Below are 23,482 nucleotides of genomic sequence, written 5' to 3' on the forward strand. Positions count from 1 at the left end.
ACACAAATGAGTACATGTAAAACTGATGAAATCTGAATAAGGTGTGTGGATTGTACTGGTGTCAATTTCCTTGTTTTGGGGATAATATACTATAATTATATAAGATGTTACCTCTGGGGGATAAAGAGTGCAGGGTACACAGGACTGTCACCCTACTATTTTGCAACTGCCTGTGTTTTATAATTATTTCAAAATAAAAAGGTAAGTAAGTGGACAAAAGATCTGAATACACATTTTTACCTAAAAAGATAAGTGACTGGCCAGTAAGAACATGGGAAGACGCTCAACATCATAAGTCATTACGGAAATGCAAGTTAAAAACACTTCACACTCACTAGAATGGCTACAAAGAGACGGACAACACGATAAAGAAACTGGAACCCTTATAGATTGCCGGTGGGAATATAAAAGGATGTTGTCTATTTGGAAAACAGTTTGGCAACTTCTTAAAAAGTTAAACATGAATATACTGTTCAACCCAACAATTAACCTTTACACTCCTAGATATCTCCTCAAGAAAAAAGAAATCGGGGCGCCTGGGTGGCTCAGTCATAAAGCGTCTGCCTTCAGCTCAGGTCATGATCCCAGGGTCCTGGGATCGAGCCCCACATAGGGCTCCCTGCCTCGCGGGAGGCCTGCTTCTCCCTCTCCCATTCCCCCTGCTTGTGTTCCCTCTCGCTGTGTCTCTCTCTGTCAAATAAATAAATAAAATCTTTAAAAAAAAAAAGAAAAGAAAAAAGAAATCATGTATGTCCACACAAAGACTTCTGCTCCAATGTTCACAGAGCCATAACTCACTATGGTCAAAAAGTGGAAACCAAATGTCCATCAACAGATGATTGGATAAACATAATGTGGTGTATCTACATAATGGGCTACTACATTGCAAGAGGAATAAAGCACTCATACAGTTACAACATGGTGGATCCTAAAAAACATTATGCTAAGTGAAAGAAGCTAGCCACAAAAAGACTACATTTTGTATGATTCTATAACATCTCCAGAAAGGGCAAATCTACTAGGCAGAAAGCCTGTATACAGAGTGGTTACCTGAGGTTGGGAATCAGAAGAGAGACTGACTGCCAATGAAACACAGGGATCTTTTTAGGGGGACAGAAATGTTATAAAACCGGATTGCAGTGATGGTGGCATTAACTCTGTAATTTTACTAAAAATAATTGTACACTTAAAACATGTCAATTTTTTGGCATGCAAATTATTTCAATAAAGCTACTTAAGTCAAAAAAAGAAAAAAAGAAAAAGCAGCCCTAAGTTTATTTACACAGAATCAAAGGGAAGTATGCACACTTACCGCAGCTGGAGCTCAGACTCCACTAAAAAGCACAAGAACTTCTGCCCACATAGGTCAGATGTAATAAACACTTTTGAGGCCTGTGAATTTTTCTCTCTGTAGCAGATACATTAATAAAATAACTGTCAGCATTAGCTCCAAAATCTGCCACGATAACTCTTAATGAAAATATCCCACAAGAAATCTCAAAACTATGTGGGCCAAGCATGAACACTGAAGACCTCACAACCCTTCTAAGATTGGAACTTCATGATCTCTGAGATTCCTTTCAGTTCTTTGATTCTGAGTCCACTCCACAGCTTTTTAGGGGATAAATTATAATAAATTTAATCATTACCAATGACCTTTTTAATTCCATATTAGTAAAGTTATGTACCACTAAAGCTGCGAACTTGAATTCCTATTCCTTAAAGGATGTAAGGGGTCAGACCTCTTATAACATGACCTCTCCTATCCATCCTCTCTCTCGCAGATTAGGCTCTACTTCATCCCTCTTTCTGAAACCATCTCTAATTTCCAAAGATTTCTTTCTGGAGTGGTACAGAAGACCATAATTCTGTAATATAAGAATCTGTAATATAGTCAATTTACCAAGAGATATGTAAAGACAAATGATTTTTAAATGTAGGAAATTCTTATTTATGAGGAACAAAAACAGAGAAGCTACTTCAACACTGTACTCACCAACTATACCTATCCCCTAACCCCTAAGAACATGTATTTATTTGCCTTCTGTGTCACAGAGAAAATACAGCTATAAGCTTGAGCCCAACCTCCTGCACTATGTATCTAATAACCATCACTGTCTTTTGTCTTTCTCCTGAAGGCTCATCTCTCCACCTGTGCTCCTTTCTGGTTCCTCGTTCTATCCATCATTTCCTCTCTCCTGTATTTTCAATGCTTTCCCTACGCTCCTTTCTGGTTCCTCGTTCTATCCATCATTTCCTCTCTCCTGTATTTTCAATGCTTTCCCTACACTGAGTATAGTCCTTGCAGCCTACTCTCTCATATTAAGATAAAAATCTTCAAATATGAAGATGGACTGAAAAATAAACAATATAAAGGACTTACTGTTAATCGGCTGGGTGTGGTTAGGTAAAATGTCCTACATTTTAGAGATACGCACTGAGGTATTTAGTCATGAGGACTAATTTTCTCTAATGTAATTCAGCAGTAACAAAACTCTCCCTTGACCCTGAGACTCCCTCCCATTTTGCATCCTCATCCCCATTCAGAGGCAATCCATAAAATAATCTACATGTCAACGTTCACTTCCTCAGTCCCCATTCACGTCTTCCACCCCATTCCACTCCACAGCCCCTCTCCAAATGCTCTGGCCAAGGTCACCAGGGAACTCACTGCCATCCGGGTACCTCCTTTCTGCGCTCATTGCTTAGTGCCACACCTCACCAGCACCTGGCAACACTGGCAGCTTTCTTTTTGAAACGCTCTCTTTTCCAATGTCCCATGACACTTCTGCTGCTTCTCACACCTGAGCTCTCCTACTCTCTCTATAGCAGCTTTGTCTCTTTTTTCTTTTTACCCCCAAAAGCCTAAGTTTCTACGACTTCAGTCCCTAGCTCTCTTCTGACTCTACACCGCCAGATCAATTATTTGGAGGTCTTAGACCCCCTATGAGACTCTAATGAATGTAAAACCCTCTCCTTAGGAAAAGTCCTATAAACTAACATGCACATGATTACTGCATGATGCTACGGTACTAGAACCTCTGCAACTGGAAGCTCACCCACAGGCCCTCCAGGAACCCAACGTCTACACACTCCTTAACTTCCAATCCACCTCCCTTGCCTCAATCACCACTTACAAGGCAACAACTCCCACATTTACTGCTCTGCTCTTTCCCCTAAGTTTATGACCCACATATAAAGCACCTTAAGAGCCCTCATCAAATAGCGCAGCCCTAAAGGGCAATCTCCCTCTCAAGCCTCCCCTTTCTTAACCCTTGCCCTTCCTTCCAACATAAGCGAAGTGAGAGTATTTGTACACACCACACACTCATACTCCTGAACTTCGAATTTCTGTTCTGATCCTCCTGCCTACTGTGCCCTTCTTCCCTTTCCTACCCAGCAATACCTATTCATCTTTCCAAAGCCCTACCAGCAGAGTAGGCAATGCCTATGTGTCACCATCTTCAGCTGTCTCTTTTTGAGGATAGGGACAGTGACCAATTTGCCTGTAACCAAGAGCCACTAGCACACGCACTGGAACTGGCCAAATGATCAAAGAGAACATAAAAGGAGAAAGGCCACACAGAACAGAGGTCTGAGTTGCATCTCCCAAAAACAACACCTGACACTCAACTAACGTAAAGGTAAAACTTTAAAAAATGCTATAAAACCCCAAGTTTCTTGATCTAGTTCTTTCTCCCTAAAACATCAAACACCTCAAATCTGAGATTCTTACTACTAAAGAAGAAATAGGAAATGATAAAAAATACTTTTATAATCACTTTAATATCATTAATATCCTCTACTGAAACTCAGGTAGCCTTAATATTTATCTCTGTATTTTTATAAACTGATTATATTAAAAGATTAAAAGGAAACTCTAAGCAAAACACCAAGTATTTTCTAAAACTTTTACCAACATTTTTCTTTGAATACAAAAATATATATCCCAAACCTTATATTAGTAATCGTTTCTGTCCATAAATGGTCAATACAAAGTTCAGGAACAATTGGCTCTGTTTCTGGTGCAAGGAAGGAGCCATTAGAATTACTATTTGGAGAATGAGAAATACTATGTCTCTTTGGAGACTGATTATGGCTTGAAAGGTTGAACCTCTGCACCCCTGAGAAAGAGTGCACTCCTAAGGCGGGAGAATGAGCACGACTGCAAAATAAACAGAGAGAGGGCATCACAATTAACAAGGCAGGCTGACCGAACATGCTTTCCAATCATACTTTCTAAAACTCTATGTACCAAGTGCATTCATGGTATAATCCCAATCAGAAATAGATGTTTTTTAAAAGGGAGTAACTACTTAAATGGTTCACATTAATGTGTTTTATTACATTCTAAAGATTTAAAATTCTTGTTAGAATTCATCCTTTAATTTTAAAACTGAAAGTTAGTTCATTTTCTGCCTCAGAACATGAATTGTTTTTATTATTCAAAAGTCCAAACTACATTCCTATATATTCAGATATATACATACCAACAAAACTATGTTCCCATATTACCAGACAGATACTAATAAAAATGAAAAAGCTAATGCAAAGACCAAAAAAAAAGAAAGGAAGAAAAGAAAAACCAAAATATTTTTGAAATTAATATTCACCAAATTGCTGCCACTTAGTGATGGAAATGAGGCAACCAATCTTATGACAAGCACAGGCAGCTTCTAAATAGGACTGATTTAAAAAAACTTTACTTAGTAACACAACTGGGATAATTGCTGTTTTCCCTAAAAAAATACCCAAGAGCTGTCAACAGAGATTTTAAATCCTTCAAAACATAGAGCGAAAGTTTGAAAAGAAGGTATCTCTTTCTTGGGATATCTTGTTTAAAATAAGGAAACACTTCCACACTTAATTCCCACCTTAGAGCTGCCATGTTGGAAATAGAAGGTGAACGAGAGTGTAGACTGGGTGAGGAGGTCGAGCGACTCTGACTGTGAATGGAGGAGTAATTCTGGAAAGGTGAAGCCACGGGGGAATCTCCTTTGGAGAGGCTTCTGAGGTGTGCTGTGAGGGAGCTACTACTGGCCACATTCTGTGGGGTTCCCCCCTGTTCAGAGAACTTTAAGACAACATTCTCTTCCTTAAGTCAAAATGATGAGAAGGGGGGAAAAAAAGGCAATAATTAGATTAAAAGGGTAATTTCCTGGTGAGAATTCAGGGTAGAAGCCAGTTATTAAAGACACAATATTTCTTTTTTCCTAAGAAGCTCAATGCATTTCACAAATGATTCTTCCAAATACATGTGAAAGCTTTCAGGGTTAAGTATCCTTTCATACTAAGAAGTGACTTGCCTTTATCCTTACCTCTGTTTTGACTCTCCGGAGAGCCCACACAGAATGCAAACATTGAACAGTGTCATAGGTCATTATAATGGAGGGGTCAGTGTTGAGAAAAACAATTTTCATTGCATGATCTACAACATATTGCACCCTTGATGAACCAAAAAGACCTTAAAGACAAAATAGTAACGATCAGGCATTGAACCATGAACTTCACAAGACAGTTCTTTATGAAGTGACTTTCTGTAATTCCTAAAGAGAAACGCGGCCAATTAAGACACAAAATCCACTAATATATAATTACCCTGAATTTTTAAGTTTACTTTGGGCATCAACTTCCTCAAAATACATAAAGATAAGAATACATTACCAGTTTCCATTTCACATTCATGCCATTACATGTTGAAGGTGTGCTGACTCACTATCCCATCGGCCACAGGTAGGTCTGTGACTACTCTACAACCGACTGGTTTATAAACTGCAATCAACTATTCTGCCAAGTTTGACCACTTGACTGTTTTTCTTCTGTATGAAATCTGTCCTCTGTAATAACTATTCAGAGTTAAACAGTACACTATTTACCGAGTATACATGCAAAATAAGTTTTTCCTAGTGAGTTTAGCTTTTACTCCTATAGTACCATGAACTGATTTCTATAACCTTATCTGACAGCTTCCTAAATGCTTCCCTCTCAGTTATTTTTTTTTAATTTTAAGTAACTTTCTTACAAAAATAAAAGGTATTTTTTAAAGAAATGAATAAAAATCACTCATAATTCCACCATCTCTAAATATCCCCTACTAATACATTAGGGAGTATTTGTTCTAGTGTTCCTTTTCCTACACGTATACATACACTTTTTATACCTTTACAAAATTAGAATCACTGTATTTAGTTTTATATTCTACTTCACATTATGAATAAGCAATTCCTAAGGTCATTAAATAGTATTCAAAAATGTGATCAATAATCCTTCACACCATTCAGTCGTAGGCTCTAACATGTTTATTTAGGCTGTCTGTAATTGTTACCAATATGATACAGAATTATCAACAAACTTTCTTGTAAAAGGCCAGAGAATAAATAGCTTAGGCTTTGTGGACCACATAATGACTGTCGCATAATGTTTTTTTCTACAACCCTTTAAAAAGATAAAAACCATTCTTAGCTCATAAGCCATACAAAAACAAGCTGTTGGCTGGGTTTAGCCCATGGGCTGTAGTTTGCCAAGCCCCGATACAGAAGATTAAAACCTCAGTGGAATTTCAGAATATGTGCTTGGCACAAAGTCCTACAAGTAAAATTGGTCAAAAAATATAAACATTTTTTTTTCAGTTTTCAAGTCCTCATTATTTATAATCACCTATCATGTTTGGCCACATTTAAATTTTTAAGATCAGCATCTAGAAATACCTGTAGGAAATATTAAAGTTCTACATCTCAGCAAATTATTTTATTATAAACAAGAAAATGAATTATTAAAATTTACACAGTACAGGCCTAAGAACCTACACTTTTCTTCAACAACAAAAAACAATTTTAGTTCATCTAAGTATTGTTCGTTTACTTATTACTGAGGAGTAGAGTCATCTGTAGACTCATCTACAGATAGGTCAGTGAATATATCAATGTTCCTGATTGAGTATAGGCCCTATTTTTAAAAAAAGAATAACTATGAAAACAGTTAATACCATGGTATTCAAGAAGTTCTTGCTTTAACATAAATTTTCATAATAAAAATGTTTAAACTACATTATTTCTATAAAACAAGCCCAATTTTCACAAAGCTCATTCATTTCCTCCTATCCCCCAAACTTAAAAAGAGAACTTATATGAAAGAATTTATAAAAATACACTTACTTCCAGATTTACAAACAAGTGGGGTTATTTCATCTAGTGGATGCAGCATGCTGAACATAGTGGGTAAAGGTTCTCTAGTAATAAACAAATAATCAGTCAATCACCAACAAAAAAATGATTCCATTTATGTGTAAATTTTGCACTTTCTTTGCAAAGAAATATATTCTTCAGATTATACAAGCAACTAGAAATCTCCTATCTCATAAAGCAAGCCTCTAAACTTTTTACATGCTATTTTTCACAGTATCTTCTATTTCATTCCTGGAAATCTCTCTTCTTGTGCATGGTAATCCTATGCATGCACACACACACAGGAAAATCAATACAGCCCAGGGAATCTCTACAAATAGCAATTATCACATTACAGAGCCAATGGAGTAATAAGCATAAGGCAGTTTTTGTTTTTTTTTAAACCTCTCTTAGTGGCAGTGTGTCTTTAGCAGCTAAGAAAGAAATTTAGTGTCCTACATCCATTTACAAAAAAGTGTCAAAAAAAAGGGAAGAAAAATTTCAAGTAAATAAAAAGGCTGCATTTTTTTAAGGAGTGATTTAAAAAGGAGAAAAAAACAGGCCTTCTATCTAAACACAGGAAGATTAAATCTATAAGCAATTTTTTAAAAACCGGGGTCCTGGGAACGAGCCCCACATCGGGCTCCCTGCTCGGCGGGAAGCCCGCTTCTCCCTCTCCCACTCCCCCTGCCTGTGTTCTCTCCCTCTCTCGCTGTCTCTGTCAAATAAATAAAATCTTAAAAAAAAAAAAAAAAAAAAAAACCAGTGTCTACTACTTGCACCAGACTATGACAGGTACTATATGTTCCTGTCCTTCGATGAGCTCATAATTTATTAGGGACACAAGGTAAACATGCTACCAATAAGCACCTTCCGTTTATTGTGCATCTAACATGTACTAAGTCCTATGTCAAAGATTACATACATCAGCTCATTTAATCTTTGCATAAATCCTAAAAGATAAATGATAGTACTTCTGCAACAGATAAGGAAACTAAAGCCAAGAAAGCTCTAATGACTTGCCCAAAGTAACAAAATGAAACAATGACAGCTCTAAGAACAGTCTTTATATCCGTAAGTTATGTGTTCATTTAATTTTACTATGGAGGAGAGGAGGGAAGCAGTAGATAATTGTCGAGTCAGAAGTAGACCTCCTAAGTGTATAATACTGAGATGAGAGAAAATGGCATTTATCTGTGCTGTTAGCATGGAAATGATCATCATCCCAAACTTTTAGGTAAACATTTTTACCTGAAAACCAACACCAAAAAAGCCCAAATAATAATAAACTGAACGCAGTAAAATGAATACCTGGGTGGACCTGGAGGTACCTCATGTGTAGAACTGCTTCGTTCAAACAACAATCCATATTTGGTGGGCCAAACATTTGCAACCTATCAGGTAAAAGGACAGGAAAAAACAGAAGTAAAAGAAACTACTCTACAGCATGTGCTTAGGAAACCATAAAATATTAGATTTTCTTCCGACTTAAAGCTTTACAAAACAATGTGATCATTAGCAATATTTTTTTAAAGTCCAAGACAAAATCAAATCTAAGAAAGAGTTCAATCAGAAATTCCTGCCACTGGCTAATAACAGTACCAAAATGACAATGTGATGAAATTTTAACAATAGCACTAGGTATAAAAAAGATGATGAGAAACAGGAAAAAGACTAATCTTTTTCACGTGCTTTAATATTCCAAAATGATTTCTTTTTATAACTGAAAAAAATCTCTCAGGAAAAAACTCCGTAATTCACTTCATTAAATAATTTATTTTTTATGCAAAGGATGGAAAAATGGTAAGGATTAAAACTGTTAAAATTTGAATAAATTTTACTTCATTTAAATTTATATTTTATTCAAATTTTAAATTTAATTTTATTCAAATATAAAGTTATTTGAATAAAAATGACATTCTTGATTACTACAAAGCATAAGAATAGCAATTCTTCTGCAACCAATTAGTTCAAGAATATTCTACAACAAAACACAAAAACAGCGAAATACTCAATTTACCTGGAAAGGTAAAGAAGCTATGTAATCCTTTCCTTCTATGCTATGCATGTTAATACATGAGCTTTGCAATATACATATGCATTTTTCTACTTCATCACTACCTGAAAAGAAAGGGTACAACAAGATTTATGCATTTTTTTCAAAAAAAAAAAAAATCTCAACAATCACAAACTGCAATTCCCAACAGCACAAATTCTTTAACATACCATTAAAAAAACGCTTAGGCTAAATCACTATTACTAGTGGCTACTTATTTTGAACAACAACAAAAAAAACAAGGAGATAAACATTTGGAGTAAGATGAAATAAAATTTCAAAAAGAAACTTACTGTAGGCCTTCTCAGACTTATCCTGTGATATGATGAAGTCACACCACAATGCCTAAAATCAAAACAAAATGCTTAACCTGAGAAAATTCTATCTAAACAATAACCTATTCACTGATGGCATCTAATAACAATGACACCTACATAATACCTGTCCTTCCTTATGAGCTCAATACACATACCATGGGAACAAAAAAGAATAAAACAAAATCATATTAATGATAAATATTATAAGGAAAGACAAACTATGTTTGCAAGTAAGTTTTATTTTAAAGATTTTATTTATTTATTTGATAGAGAGAGACAGGGAGAGAGGGAACACAAGCAAGGGGAGCAGCAGAGGGAGAAGCAGGCTTCCCACGGAGCAGGGAGCCCGATGGTAGGGCTCGATCCCAGGACCCTGGGATCATGACCTGAGCCGAAGGCAGACGCTTACCCACTGAGCCACCCAAGCGCCCCACGCAAATAAGTTTTAGAAAGCCAAAGAGTTAGAAGAGTTCAAAATCATCAAGCTATTTTATAATCTCCAGACTTGCCCAATAATCTTATTCTCAGACTCTCCTAGACTCATTTTAGAAAAAAATCTTTAGAAAAATTAACATCACTTAATATCCAGTCCATTTGCAAGTTTTGCAAATTTTCCCCAAAAATGTCTTTTTTAGCTGATATTCTAGAACCAGGATTCAATCAAAGTTCATTTAACAAGTTTCAAAAACTATTGCATTTGATGTCCCTTTACTCTTTTTTAATCTAGAGCAGTCCCCACCTTTTCTTTCTCCCTTTTTTTTCCTCCCTGACTTTTTAAAGAGACCAGAATGTAGACTGTCCCGACTGTTTTCTCAGTGTTTTTTCTTTAAACTTTTTATTATGGGAAGTTTCAAATATGTATTAAGTAAACAGACTAGCAATGAATTCCCATCCGCCAGCTTCAATAATTACCAAGCTTTGACATTCTTGTTTCATTTACATCTCCAACCCACTCCACATTCCCTGATATTTTAAAAACTGATCTTCTTGTCCCCATATTTCCTCAAATTGAAAGTTAGATCTAAATATTCAAATTAAGTATTTCTGGGAAGAAAACTTAGTAGATGACATCATGCATTTCAGGCTGCATTACAGCAGAGATGTGTATTACTCCTTTGCCCCACTATCAGTGACAGTAAACTCAATCCATTTGGCTGAGGTGGAGAGCAACAGACACCTCCAAAGGAGCGATATCATTTGTTCCTTCACATTAACAAGTAAGCTACAGGGTGACACCTGGGGGCCGTGGTCGCATCCTTTTACCCAACAGTGTTGGTGTCCATTTACAATCATTGTCTCAATCAGTTTACACTGGAAATTTAAAAATGGTGGTTTTCTAACCTATCATTCCCTTCTTATTTATTCATCAGCATTTTATAAATAAGGGTTTTCCTTCATTAACTGGAGATGGACTGCATGTCTTCCAAAAAGGCAGGGCAAATGCTTCTTTCCCTTTAATTACCAATTTCAGAACAGTTAGGTTTAATAGCCAACTACAGTGAGAGTAAAGTAGATGTTTTTCCTTTCCAAGTATTACTCTGAGCCCAATTTTTTTTATTCAATACTCTGCAATTAAAATCATCATGGGTTAAAATATTTTTGTACCCTTAATGTCTTACAAATTTTTACTGACAATAAATCAAATTAATCAAGGACAATGTTTAAAGATCATCATTTAACTGACAGAAGGACAGTATAAAAAAAGTGAGGACACAGAAAACAAATGACATTTTATTTTCCTACCATTATCTTCACTACATTTTAAAATATACGTCCAGCTGCTGGGATCGTTAAGCTATGTTTTTACCATTTCTGTTAAATTCTAAGGCAAAAGCTTTTTTTAAAAAAATGTTAAATAGTCAACTAAATGCTAAAGTTCAAATCAACTCACCTGTTGAACAGGACTGTCAACTGTAAACGCTTTATAAACAGCCAATGCCTGGCTTTTACTTCCTTTGCTCCAGATCACCATATTTCCAGCCACATAGAGTTCCTCATCATAATCCACTTCTTCCCCAATTTCACTGACACCTTTCCTTAACTGCCAGCTTTCCTTAAAAATTAATAAATGTAAGACAGGTTAAAGCACTCCCTTTTTCAATAGTATGGAGCAAGAGTAATTAAATCAAAAGCTCATCCAGACACAAGTCTCCTACTCTCGCTCTGCCTATGGAGTAAGACCCACTCCAAACCCAACTCTAAGAATGCCTGGTGCCACTGATTAACAGACTGGGTGTGTATTATAAATCTTACAGGATTTCATGTACAAGAATTGACTCAAAAATTCTCTATGTATCAACTGCCTTATAATACATTAATCTGCCAAAAATATAAACAAACAAAAATTATACCTATCTATAGAACGAAACCAACATACTTGGGACACTAAAAAGGTATATTAAGCATATGCAGGGGTGATGGAAAGGGAGTAGTGAGGTACACATGGGAATCACTGGCGGAGTTTATGCATAATGCAGACTTCCCTGTTTCACAACTGCATATACACTCACCTTCCTTCCTTCGTCTGACCCATCAAAATGAATGGGAACAAGAAAGGTTTCTATTTCTTTGGTTTTTTTTTAAGATTTTATTTATTTATTTGAGAGAGAGAGATGAGAGAGAAAACACGAGAGGGGGGAGGGTCTGAGGGAGAAGCAGATTCCCTGCTGAGCAAGAAGACTGATTTGGGACTCGATCCTGGGACTCAATCCTGGGACTGCAGGATCATGACCTGAGCCGAAGGCAGTCACTTAACCAACTGAGCCATGCAGGGGCCAGAAAGGTTATAGATTTCTAACTACATAAACCTCCCCTCTCTGAGATTTTGGTATCACAAAGGGATAGGAAAAGGGAATAAGGCAGGAAAGACTGATTTTCTGATACATACTTGCATCTCATTCCCCTATTTAAGAATTACTACTCTATCTACTTGTGTATCATTTCTTTTCTCCTCTAGAAACATGCAGGTCTTTTGCAGTAGGGACTGTTTCTAACTCTACCATCTACTCATCAAGTAACATGAAATCTGGTCTCTACATACTAAGTGAAGAGGAGGTTTAAAATAGACCATAATCATACTACTGAACTTCACAATCATGACACCATGAATTACACATGTCTAAATAAACAGTTATGACACTATAATAATGTCATCATTTTAGCCTTGATGGAAATTACCAAATCTGAATCTCTATAAGATGCATCATACTCCTTTCTGTTGCATCTGAGTAGTCTTAAATTATAAATAGATCACATCACTCTATGTTTCAAAAATGTAATGGGAAACTTAATGGAACCTTCTGTTTCTCGTGGATTGTAACCTCCTGAAGGGATCCCACCAAGCCAGCAGCACCATCAGAAGACCATAACTCAGAGGCTGGCTGCAGCTGGCGAAGTTGAAGGTTCAAAGCATTAGGGTGGTGCTTGCAGTGGTCTCGACCAAAAGGAACAAATTCCTGCAAATCCCCGGCTGCAATCATCGTTGCCCTTTCTTCATAGAAGTTCGACATGGGTTCCAAATATCAACATTATTTCTGCATGAATTCAAACACATTCTGGTCAGCTTCTAAAGTCAAAACCAGAATAAAAATGTCATAAAAGTTTACAGAAGAGTCATTAATCCTTAGATGAGTGTCAAATAAATCCTATCATATTGTAGGTATACAAGTAATCATAATATCAAAGGGCATTCCAGTTCCATGAAAAGCATCACTGGCATACTGGAATGAAACAAAAAAAATATTACTAACTCATCAGTAGTTGAAGTACTGCTTTTAGTTGACCAGTCCGCAAAAGACCTAATAAACTATCAAGTGTCATCAGCAGTTTTGACACCCCAATTCATTTAAATATATAACTACAACGAATTCCAATTTTTGGTCAAACCAGAACCAAGGCATGAATAACCCTGGCCATGGAATAACCATGCTTGTAGCAAATTTAAGAGTGCTAGCTTTTAATTAACACAATCTAGTACAGTACAGTTCATTAGATGTAGATGAGCTGTGGGTGGAAAAATACCTCTTTACCTCCAAAACATTTCTATATACAGTAATTGACAGCGAATAAAATTCTGATACTCTGCAACGTGGTAAAGTGGATGCCGGTTCTGTCTCTGAGACAACATCTACATTAGAAATAGGTTTTGTTGCATCACATTTAAACTGCAATCCTCGAACACAGAAATCAAAACAAACATTTGATGCCAGCACTACAAACAACCTTTAGTATCTGAAAAGCACTCACAATTAAGAGTTTAATTAAATTTGATTTAGATTTCTCATTTGAGGTTTTTTTGGCATCAGTAATTTTCCTTGCTGCACTACCTCAAAGCCTCTGTAGTTCCTATGCAACAACCAGAGTTGCAAAGCTATTTTGCTGTGAATTAACATTATTCCTGAGACAACTGCATGTCACAATGGTGGCACTTATTTCCTCCTGCTAAAATTCAGAATTGAGAACAGTTGAACTTAGGACATAACTAATAACGTGCCTTATAAAACTTACAAGAAAACAACAAAACTCTGCTGGTCTTCCTATTTCCTAGTCAACAGGATAGCCAGCATTAAACTTGCGACTTTATCCAACTTCAGTTGTGCAATTTCGAAATGTTATTCTATTAAAACTTTGAGAAAATTACATCATTACATAATTATTTTAACAGTGCAGTATCTTTGTGTACGATTAAAACATATTTAATACTTTTACAGTACCCCAAATTTCTATGTATTTATTAGGGCAACATAAAAAGCTACATATAAAGGTACTATATTACACTGATAAGCTATAAATCAAGTTATCGGCATTGTTTACGATAAACAAAAACTACCCTGCCAAGTTAACCACAAAATTGCTTTTAAGAAGAGACCCAAATGCACAGGAAAGGCATCTTGCGTAGAGTCTCCGGAAAAAGGCAGAGTTTCCTCAGCCTCTTTAGGGTTAGGTGAAACCAACAAGCTAAGCCCCTAGGCCTCAAAAAATCCTGTGCGAGAAACAAGGGGCAGATATAGAAGCTGAGGCCCACACGGGACACCGCGTCTAGCTCAGAAAGGAAGTCGGCGAGGAGCGGCGCGGGGAGGTGCACTCCGGAAAGCCCAGTCCGCAGGCCGGGGGCCACTTGGCGCAAACGCGCGCTCAGGGCCTACCCCTAGGCTCCCAGCCCTCCGGTCTCCGAACGCAAGTCAACTCGGAGCGGGTGCGAGGGTCACAGGACGTGCGGTGAAGCACCGGACACTGCGGGCCCGAGCCCGCACCTGTGTAACTCGGGACGCGTCAGGCGCGGCGAGCCCCGGCTGCTCCCCGGAGGCGTGGGGCCGAGGGGGCCCGAGGGCAGCGGCGGGGTCGGTCAGGGTGACTCCTCTGCCGCTGCAGCTTCTCATTCCCTCTCCCTCCCCTATTCCGGAGGAAGAATGGGCAGCAGCTGTTGGCTCGGCTGCGATCGACTGGCAGGAGTGCTGGGAAGCCACTCAGGCGAGATGTTCAAATGAACGCGTCCATCTTGGCTTTCCCGTCCTGCCTCGCGCAGGGGCGGGGCAGGGTGGGGCGTCACGGGAGGCGCGCGGCACTACTTCGGTCCTAGCGCCTGCGCAGCTGCGGGAAGAAAGCGCGGGGCCGGATTTGCAGAGTACGTCAACCTCCCTTAGCGCCGCGCGGATCTCCGAAGCCGGCCTGCCTCTGCTGCAGTGTATACGTGATTGGGTACCCTCTGGCGTCCAGATCTTCTCCAGTCATGTCATTACAACTTGAACTGCCTCTTAACTCTGAATTAGGAGATATTCGGGCTAGTTTCACTCCAGTCTCTTGACCCCCAAACGGGAGGTATGTACTTCCAGGCTTGGGGCAGAAAGGGACGTGCTTGATTTTCTCTCTTTGGCAGGGCACTTTAACTTTTTGGGTTCCGGGCCCTTCGAAAAGTTGATGAAAGTTACAGAGACCCCCACAAAAACGTAGCGTGCAATTTATGAGCTTCACAGACACTTCCCCCAAGGTTCATAGACCCAAGTTAAGAACCTAGCTTTATCCCCCCTTCTGTGTCTGTGGATTCAACTGAACAATACCACACTTACAGAAACTAGAAAACTTTCTTGAGCTCTAATCTCCCATTGCATGGTATCTCTAGGTTAAAAGTATTGATAAGCGTCCCATTGCCTAAAAAATAAAGTTCAAGGTCTTTATCCAGAAATGTAAAGTTGGCTGAAACTTTATGTCCACTGGGATTCCCCTAACACGTTTTGCCCTTCGACGCCCTGGTATCTTGGTTCATTCTCTTCCTTTTTTGGAATGTCAGCTTCAGGGTTTAGCTCAAATGCGTTTTCTCAGAATTCTTCACTCCAACAGGAAAGAGGCTGCTGAGGACTGAATGTTTGTGTCCCGCCAAAACTCATATGTGGAAACCCAATACCCCACAGGATGGTATTAGGAAATGGGACCTTTAGGAGGTGCTTAGATCATAAGGGTGGAACCTTCATGAATGGGATTGTGTACTTCTAAAAGAGACCCCATAGAACTCCCTGCCTCTGCCACCAAGTGAAGACACAGCAAAAGACAGCTATCAATGAACCAGACAGCAGGTGTCACCAGACACTCAATCTGCCAGCACCCTGATCTTGGACATCTCAGACTCCAGAACTGTGAGAAATAAATGTTTGTTGTTTATAAGCCAGGCAGTTTATGGTATTTTTGTTATGGCAGCCCAAATGGACCAAGCCAGAGACTCTAAGAAGTTTGTGTGGACCTGCCTTTAACTATAGTCATTTGCCTGAAACCAAACTATCCCGACTTCCCTGGCCTGATACAGGGAACAAATTTTGATCAACACAAATTGACCAGTAGGAACAAGGCCAGAAGGAGCCAGACAAATAAATTCCCTTTTCTTCTACCCCAGGTGAACTACTGAAAGGCATGGTTTCTCTACACCACCTGTCAGGAGATGTGCGTGGCTCAGTGGGCTACCTGTCAAGCAGACTCCTGATGTTTTGGCAGCCTGTGTGAAGCAGCACCAGGGCAGTACTTCTCATCCTTCCTGCTGGGACATCAGCACTCATCAAACTTGCCTCCAGCTCTGTCTTTTAAGGAACACAGGCAGCACAATCCATAAAGAGTTTCTTATCCTGCTAGTTATTCAATCTGTAAAGCAGAGTCAACTGAAAGGATTCAACTCAGCTCTCCATCCTGAGTGTTCCCCTGCTACTCACAAATTCTCTCAAGATGCTTCTCTGCAACCTTAGCCCATGATGTCCTCTGTGAAGACTCCAAGGGCGATGTTGACATTGCCCCTCCAGTACTCCCAAAGACCATCCGGCCTCAGGTGCCAGAGCAGGGCTGTGTTCCCTGCAGAGTGGCCGAACATATCATTCTTTCCCACTGCAGCACTCCAGTGTCAATAACAGCACTGCTTGCTCTCATGGTCTGACAAAGTCTCTTAAGAAAGCAAATCTTCTAGCTTCTGCCACTAACCTCTGCTCATGGGGGTCCAGACCACAAATCCAAGGGTTTCAGAGAACAGTCATCTCCTGTTATCTCCATCATCCTCCCATTCTTTTCTGCTAGCATTTGAGGCATCCCTTGGCTCAGAACACAGAAGCCCTGATATAGACTCCTACAGGCCACTGACTCACTGCACTTCTGCCATGTCCTCCAAGCAAGCATGGATTACCTGTAGGCCTCCTGAGATTGCATTTTTGGATACAGATACACGTATATCCAGCATTATAAAGTAGACCTCTTTTGTTGGTGTACTTATCCAGTAATTAGCAAAATTCTCCATATATAACTGGTGTGCCAAAAAACTTGAATAAAATCCATATTTGTCACTTTTAATCTATTTGTGACAAAATATACAAGTCTCTACCTTAGTAGCTATTGCTACATAACAATATTACCACAAAATGTGTGGGTTAGAATAACATATATTTATTATGTCACAATTTTTGTGGGTCAGGAGGACCGGCCTAGCTGGGTCTTCTGCTTAGGGTCTCACAAGGCTGCAATAAAGGTGTTATTTGGAGTATGGTCTCATCCAAGTCTCTGTTGGGGAGAGTTCTGTTCTCAAGCTCACTCAGAATTCAATTTCTTGTGGTTCTAGGACTAAGTCTTCAGCATTTTGCTGGCTGTCAGCAAGAGGCCGTCCTCAGCACTAGAGGCCACCCACGGTTCCTTGCCACATGGGGTTCCCCAATATCATCAAAGCATGCAAGCCGAGAAGGCAATAGCGTTTACTCGCAAGAAGTCAGTCACAATATTAGATAGTCTACCCACAAAAGTGACATCTCATCACCTTTGAGGGTTGGAAGGAAGTCACACTCCGGGGTGAGAGAGGATTATATAAAGAAGCAGGGAGCACTGGGGGCCTTCTCAGAAGCAGCCCACTACTGTCTCCAATATCTGTCTAGTAAGTATAAGGCCTTAGACTAGCCATTTTAGCTGAGAGTGAAATGTATGCCAGGTTCTTCCTCTCTTCTGAGCTCTTGCTGCTGCCTCCCCTTTCCCTTTCCTCTCTGGGCCTACCCAGGGCCCTATATCTGACTCTCTACCAGGCCTGCACTGGGCCCCCAGCTGACCCCATCCCACCTCCAGTATTTGACAACTTCATAGTCTCAGAAACTACAAAAGAACTTTGGTTAAAGCCAAGTTTTCTGTATTTTAACTACTGCAGAGGAGAGACAGGGAAAACAAGCTGCTTCTCAAATGCCTGAAATCATACTTGATTTTTATAGGGTTAAAGAAAAAGGACCCAAAAAGTCAGGGACAGTTAAGAGTTCATTTACATGGTAAGTGAATAACAAGAGGTACAATTAATGAGCTATCACATAATGTTTTCTGAATGTATTCAGTTTTCCGATTCATGGTTCACAAACATGAAGTCAACTCAGGCATAGGGGTTAGGATTTATATTTGAAGCAGAGTGACCAATCATCCCAATTTTCCCAGGACTGGGGTTTCCCAGAACACAGGAATTTGAGTTTTAAAACCAGACGTCCCACATCAAATGAGACCACTGGTCATATTTGAAATGACAAAAGGCAGGCTTTATACACAGCTGAGCAAACCCTTACCTTCTTGGACCTTGGGTATTGGGACAGTTCAGGAAAATGAACCCCACAGCATATAAAACACCATGCCTTCTCCATTTCAAACATATGACTAGCCTGGCTGGTCCAACTTTATGTCTCACAGCATATTTGCAAAAAACAGTTGCAAGATCTGGAACAATTTTCGAATTGCATTGAGCAAACAGGAAGCCTAAAAACCTAGGAAATTAGGGGTTTTATTCATTTAATCAAAGCTGGTCCCATCTTAAAGAGAGAGCTCATATTTCTGATGTAAAGTTTTTCTTTAGCAAACAGAAGGTTTACAATTTTTTGATTACACAATTTAAATGCTACCTTTTCAAATAATAACTCATTTCTCCCAAGAAAAACACAATCTTAGAGAACTATAATTAGAGATTAAATTGAGAGTAGGTGGCACATGGAAACTAAATAATAAAAGATTGTGTTCAACCATCTTTTTTTTTCAAAGGCAACTCAGGTTAGTTTGGTTAGTACATTTTATATCAAGTTCTTGCTTCCCAATTCTGATTTTAACCAGCAATCCTTTACTACTTTAGGCCTCTGTGTCTCTTTGCTATTACTATAATTGCTAAATTAGTAGGCCACAAGACTTGAAATAGTGACGGTAATGGACTACTTCATAGTACAGTGAATATGTTATTGTATGGTACAGAATGGGGACCTTAGGTACAAATGGCAGCAAGCAGTCATTCTGTGGATGGGACAACAGTTCCCGTAACATAACAAGCAACAATTAAGGTAGTGCCTTCTAAAATCCCTCCACGATCAAAGTATTCTTAGCCATCATTCATGCCTAACCAATCCCAGGTATAGAGACTTTACCAATAAGGGTGAGTAGTTGAGGTTGGTTGAGAAGCAGTAACATCACATGCTGAGAAAGAAGAACTATGCAGCTTGAATTCTCACTTGCCTCGTTAATAGGTTCGGAAGTAATTTTTGTATAGTCTTTATATTTCCACCTCTGCAAAAAAAAAAAAAAAAAAAGAATGCTTTCCAATTTCCACAGGTAAAATGTGCTGTACATCATTCTTTATAGCATTTCAAGAACTCTGAGGGGTTTGAAATTTTACTGTATCTGCCTGCCACAGGCCCATGAATGCCGGTAGAAGCCAGAAAACCCCTGGGTCAGAGATGAAGGATAATGTATTACTTACAGCAGTAGCAGCATTATTGTGCCAGTACCCTGAGCCCCAGTTCCCACAGAGTGATATGAAGAAGGCCACATGACATCTGCATACACATTGGGTTACATCACAGGAAAGGAACAGTGAGGTTAAAAAAACCTTTAGTAATGAGCAGTAAGAACGTCTGCCCTTTGCTCAAAAGGCGACACAATCTCTGTCTTCAAAGGCTATAAACAAACCTGCCCTTTACTCCAGAGACAGACACTATTTCTATATTCTAAGGTTTCCTACCAAAGGAACAAGGGCAGACTGCCCCCTTGAAAGGCAAGCAGAACTGTCTCCCAGCATGACGAAGTATAACTCTCTCCAATATCAAAGTTTCTTCCATACAATTAAATTAAAAGACACAGAATCTAGTTTCACAATGGTTATATATTAGTCATTTCTTGCTGTGTAACATTACCACAAACCTAGTGGCAATCCACATTTATTATTATCTCACAATTTCTATAGAATATTAAAATAACCTGTTTGTTTTTTTATACCACTAAATTTGGGGTCATTTTTTACACAGCAATAGACACCTGGAACAGAGAGACAATGAAGAATTAACACACATCTAAGGAAACTTCTGTACTATGTTGACTAGTAGTTTCTACAGCCACCCTCCCCTACAAATTCCACCTGGAACCTCAGAATGTGACCTTATTTGGAAATAGGGTCTTTGCTAATATAGTCAAGTTAAAGTGAATTTATGCCAGACTACAGTTAAACCTAATCCAGTGACTAGGATCCTTACAAGAAAAAGGAACTTTGGACACAAAGACATAGACACACACAGAAGGAAGATGGCCATGTGAAGGAGGAAGAGATTGGAGTCATGCTGCCAAAAGCCAAGAAACACCAGGGATTACTGGCAACCACCAGAAGCTAGGAGAGAAACATGGGATAGCTTCTTCAGAATCTCCAGAAGGAACCAACAACGTCAACATTTTGATTTTGGACTTCTGGCCTCCTGAACTGTGAGAGAATAAATTTCTGTTGTTTTAAGCCACTCGGTTTATTTGTTTGTTACAGCAGCCCTAGAAAATGAATACAGCTTCTAACATTAAAAACAAAAACAATGGGGCACCTGGGCGGCTCAATCGGTTAAGTATCTGCCTTTGGCTCAGGTCATGATCCCAGAGTCCTGGGATGGAGCCCCACGTCAGGCTCCCTGCTCAGTGGGGAGTCTGCTTCTCCCTCTACCCTTCTCGCCTGCTTGTGATCTCTCTCTTTCTCTCTCTCTAATAAATAAATAAAATCTTTAAAACAACAACAGAAAACAAAAGGCAACTTGGAGTAAAGGGAGAATAAACATAGAGAAGACAACTTCTCAGGAAGAAAAGTAAGGTTTTCAAATAGAAAAAGAAGTTAAATGATATTGCAATGTGAACTAGGAAAAGTATACCATAAAAAGGAATAATCAGAGCAAAAAAGAATTTTAAGAAATTAAAAATATAGAAAGAAAAATATTCACTAGAACAGTTACAAAATGAAGATCTCCCAGAAAGTAGGACAAAAAGAGAAATGGAAAATAGGTAAGGAAATATAAGAAAATTAGAAGAATGGTCCAAGAAATCAAAATTCAAATAGGAGTTCCAAAAAGAGAGAATAGAAAAATGAGAGGGCACAGAATCAATAAAACCAGCAAAGTTGTCCAGAACTTAAGACATGATTTACTTATTGAAAGGACCCACCAAGTGCCCAACGGTGAATGAGAAAAGATGTACACCAACTCTTATCTCTGAATTTCAGATACATTTTAGAAGAGATAAAACAGATCTTCTACATAAAGTGTTAGGAGTCAGAATGGCTTCAGATCTGTGATAGACTGATGGCATTAAGGGCCCTAATTAATGGCCACCCTATATCCGTAAGCTTTGCCATGTAACTTTGTAGTCCCTGTCTACTCTGACGATGGCCTTGGCCATATGACTTATATTGGTCAAAAGGACAGTAGTGGAGAGAACACTTTAAAAAAAAAAAAAGGGAATCAGTGAGGTGATAGATGTGTTAATCAACTTGGTGAGAGAATCCTCTCACAATGTATATATCAAATCATCATGTCATACACTTTAAATATATTACAATTGTAGTTGTCAACTATGCCTCTCAATAAAGCTGAAAAAAAGAGAGAGTGGGTTATAGGGGAAAATTTAGATGCACAGATCCATGGGACAGGTAGAGTTGAGAAACAGATACACACAAATAGAGGCAATTGATATTTTTAAATCAATTTTATTTTTTTGAACAGTTTATCAGAAAAATTACAAAGATAGTTCAGAGGGTTCCCATAGATTCCACACTCAGTTTCCTCTATGATTAATATTTTACATTTATTAAATGTAAGGTGGGTACATTTATGAAAATTAATGAACCAATATCAATACATTATTAATTTAAAACCATGCTTTATTCAGATTTCATTAGTTTTTACCTAAAGTCCTTTTTCTGTTCCAGAATCCCATTCAGGATATATTACATTTAAGTTGCTGTGTTTCCTTAGCCTCCTCTTGTTTATAACAACCTTGACAGTTCTGAGGAATGCTGATCAGGTATCTTGTATAATATTCTTCAACTAGAATTTGTCTGATGTATTTCTTCTGATTAGACTGGGGATATGGATTTGGGGAAGGAAGATTATAGAGATAAAGTGCCATATCATCCCATTATATGTACACCAACAACATGACTTAGTGTTGATTTTAACTGTGGCCCCCTGGCCAAAGTACTATTTGTAACTTATTACTTTATATACTTTAAAATTACTGTTCCCCCTTTACATATTGTACTCTTTGGAAGGAAGACAGTATGTGCAGTCTTCATTTAAGGAGTGGAGCCAGTTGATTTTTTTTTTTTTACAAAGTTGCAAAACAATTCAATGGAGGAAAGATAGTCTTTTTGCCAATTAGTACCTGAAGAATTAGATATCCATATGCAAAAAAAAAAAAAAGAGAGAGAGAGAAAGAAACTTGATTTGTATTTTATACTAGTTATTCAAAATGGATCAAAAACTTAAATGTAAAAGTAAAACTATAAGACACTCAGAAGAACACAACATAGGTGTATATTTTTGTGACCTTGGATTAGACATGATTTCTTAGATATGGCACCAAAAGCTCAAGGAATGAAAAAAAATTAATAAGTTTGACTTCATAAAAATTTTTATGATTTTGTATATCAAAGGATACTATCAAGAAAGTATAGGGCGCCTGGGTGGCTCAGTTGGTTGGGCAACTGCCTTCAGCTCTGGTCATGATCCTGGAGTCCCGGGATTGAGTCCCACATCGGGCTCCCTGCTCGGTGGGGAGTCTGCTTCTCCCTCTGACCCTCCTCCCTCTCATGCTCTCTGTCTCTCATTCTCTCTCTCACAAATAAATAAAATCTTAAAAAAAAATTAAAAAAGAAAGTATAAAGACAAGCCACAGAATGGGAGGAAATGTTTGCAAGTCACATATCAGCATTTATTATCTAGAATATGTAAAGAATATGTAAAGAACTCTTATAACTCAACATAAAAAGACATCCCAATTTAAAAATGGGCAAAGGATTTGAATAGACATTTCTCCAAAGAAGATAAACAAATGGACCCAAAAAAATGGACATGAAAAGATGATCAATATCATTAGTCATCAGGGAAATGCAAATCAAAACCACAGTGAGATACCACTTCACACCCAGTAGGATGGATGGCTGTAACCCAAAATTG

At 38.5% G+C, this 23,482-nt stretch overlaps 1 protein-coding gene across 4 annotated transcripts in view; it reads right to left on the reverse strand.

Annotated features, from left to right (window-relative positions):
* The window catches only part of ANAPC1 (anaphase promoting complex subunit 1), a 91,803-nt gene extending 76,764 nt beyond the window's left edge, over positions 1–15,039 (reverse strand). For 3 of the 4 annotated variants that reach the window (XM_088026420.1, XM_088026421.1, XM_028122371.1), the window contains exons 1-11: positions 14,789–15,039; positions 12,833–13,069; positions 11,428–11,589; positions 9,513–9,564; positions 9,184–9,284; positions 8,475–8,557; positions 7,155–7,228; positions 5,319–5,464; positions 4,875–5,095; positions 3,956–4,165; positions 1,313–1,408 (exon numbers count right to left, since the gene is read on the reverse strand). In XM_088026420.1, coding sequence (XP_087882546.1) covers positions 1,313–1,408; positions 3,956–4,165; positions 4,875–5,095; positions 5,319–5,464; positions 7,155–7,228; positions 8,475–8,557; positions 9,184–9,284; positions 9,513–9,564; positions 11,428–11,589; positions 12,833–13,045 — 1,358 coding nt within the window. In that variant the 5' untranslated portion in view covers positions 13,046–13,069; positions 14,789–15,039. Of the gene's footprint in view, positions 1–1,312; positions 1,409–3,955; positions 4,166–4,874; positions 5,096–5,318; positions 5,465–7,154; positions 7,229–8,474; positions 8,558–9,183; positions 9,285–9,512; positions 9,565–11,427; positions 11,590–12,832; positions 13,070–14,042; positions 14,161–14,788 lie in introns of all 4 variants that reach the window. The other variant, XM_028122370.1, reaches the window with a different exon arrangement.
* Between the last annotated feature and the right edge of the window lie 8,443 nt (positions 15,040–23,482).

Source organism: Eumetopias jubatus, unplaced genomic scaffold, assembly GCF_037043125.1.
Source record: "Eumetopias jubatus isolate StellerSeaLion01/CBP00866 unplaced genomic scaffold, mEumJub1_p1.0 scaffold_9, whole genome shotgun sequence".
NCBI lineage: Eukaryota > Metazoa > Chordata > Mammalia > Carnivora > Otariidae > Eumetopias > Eumetopias jubatus.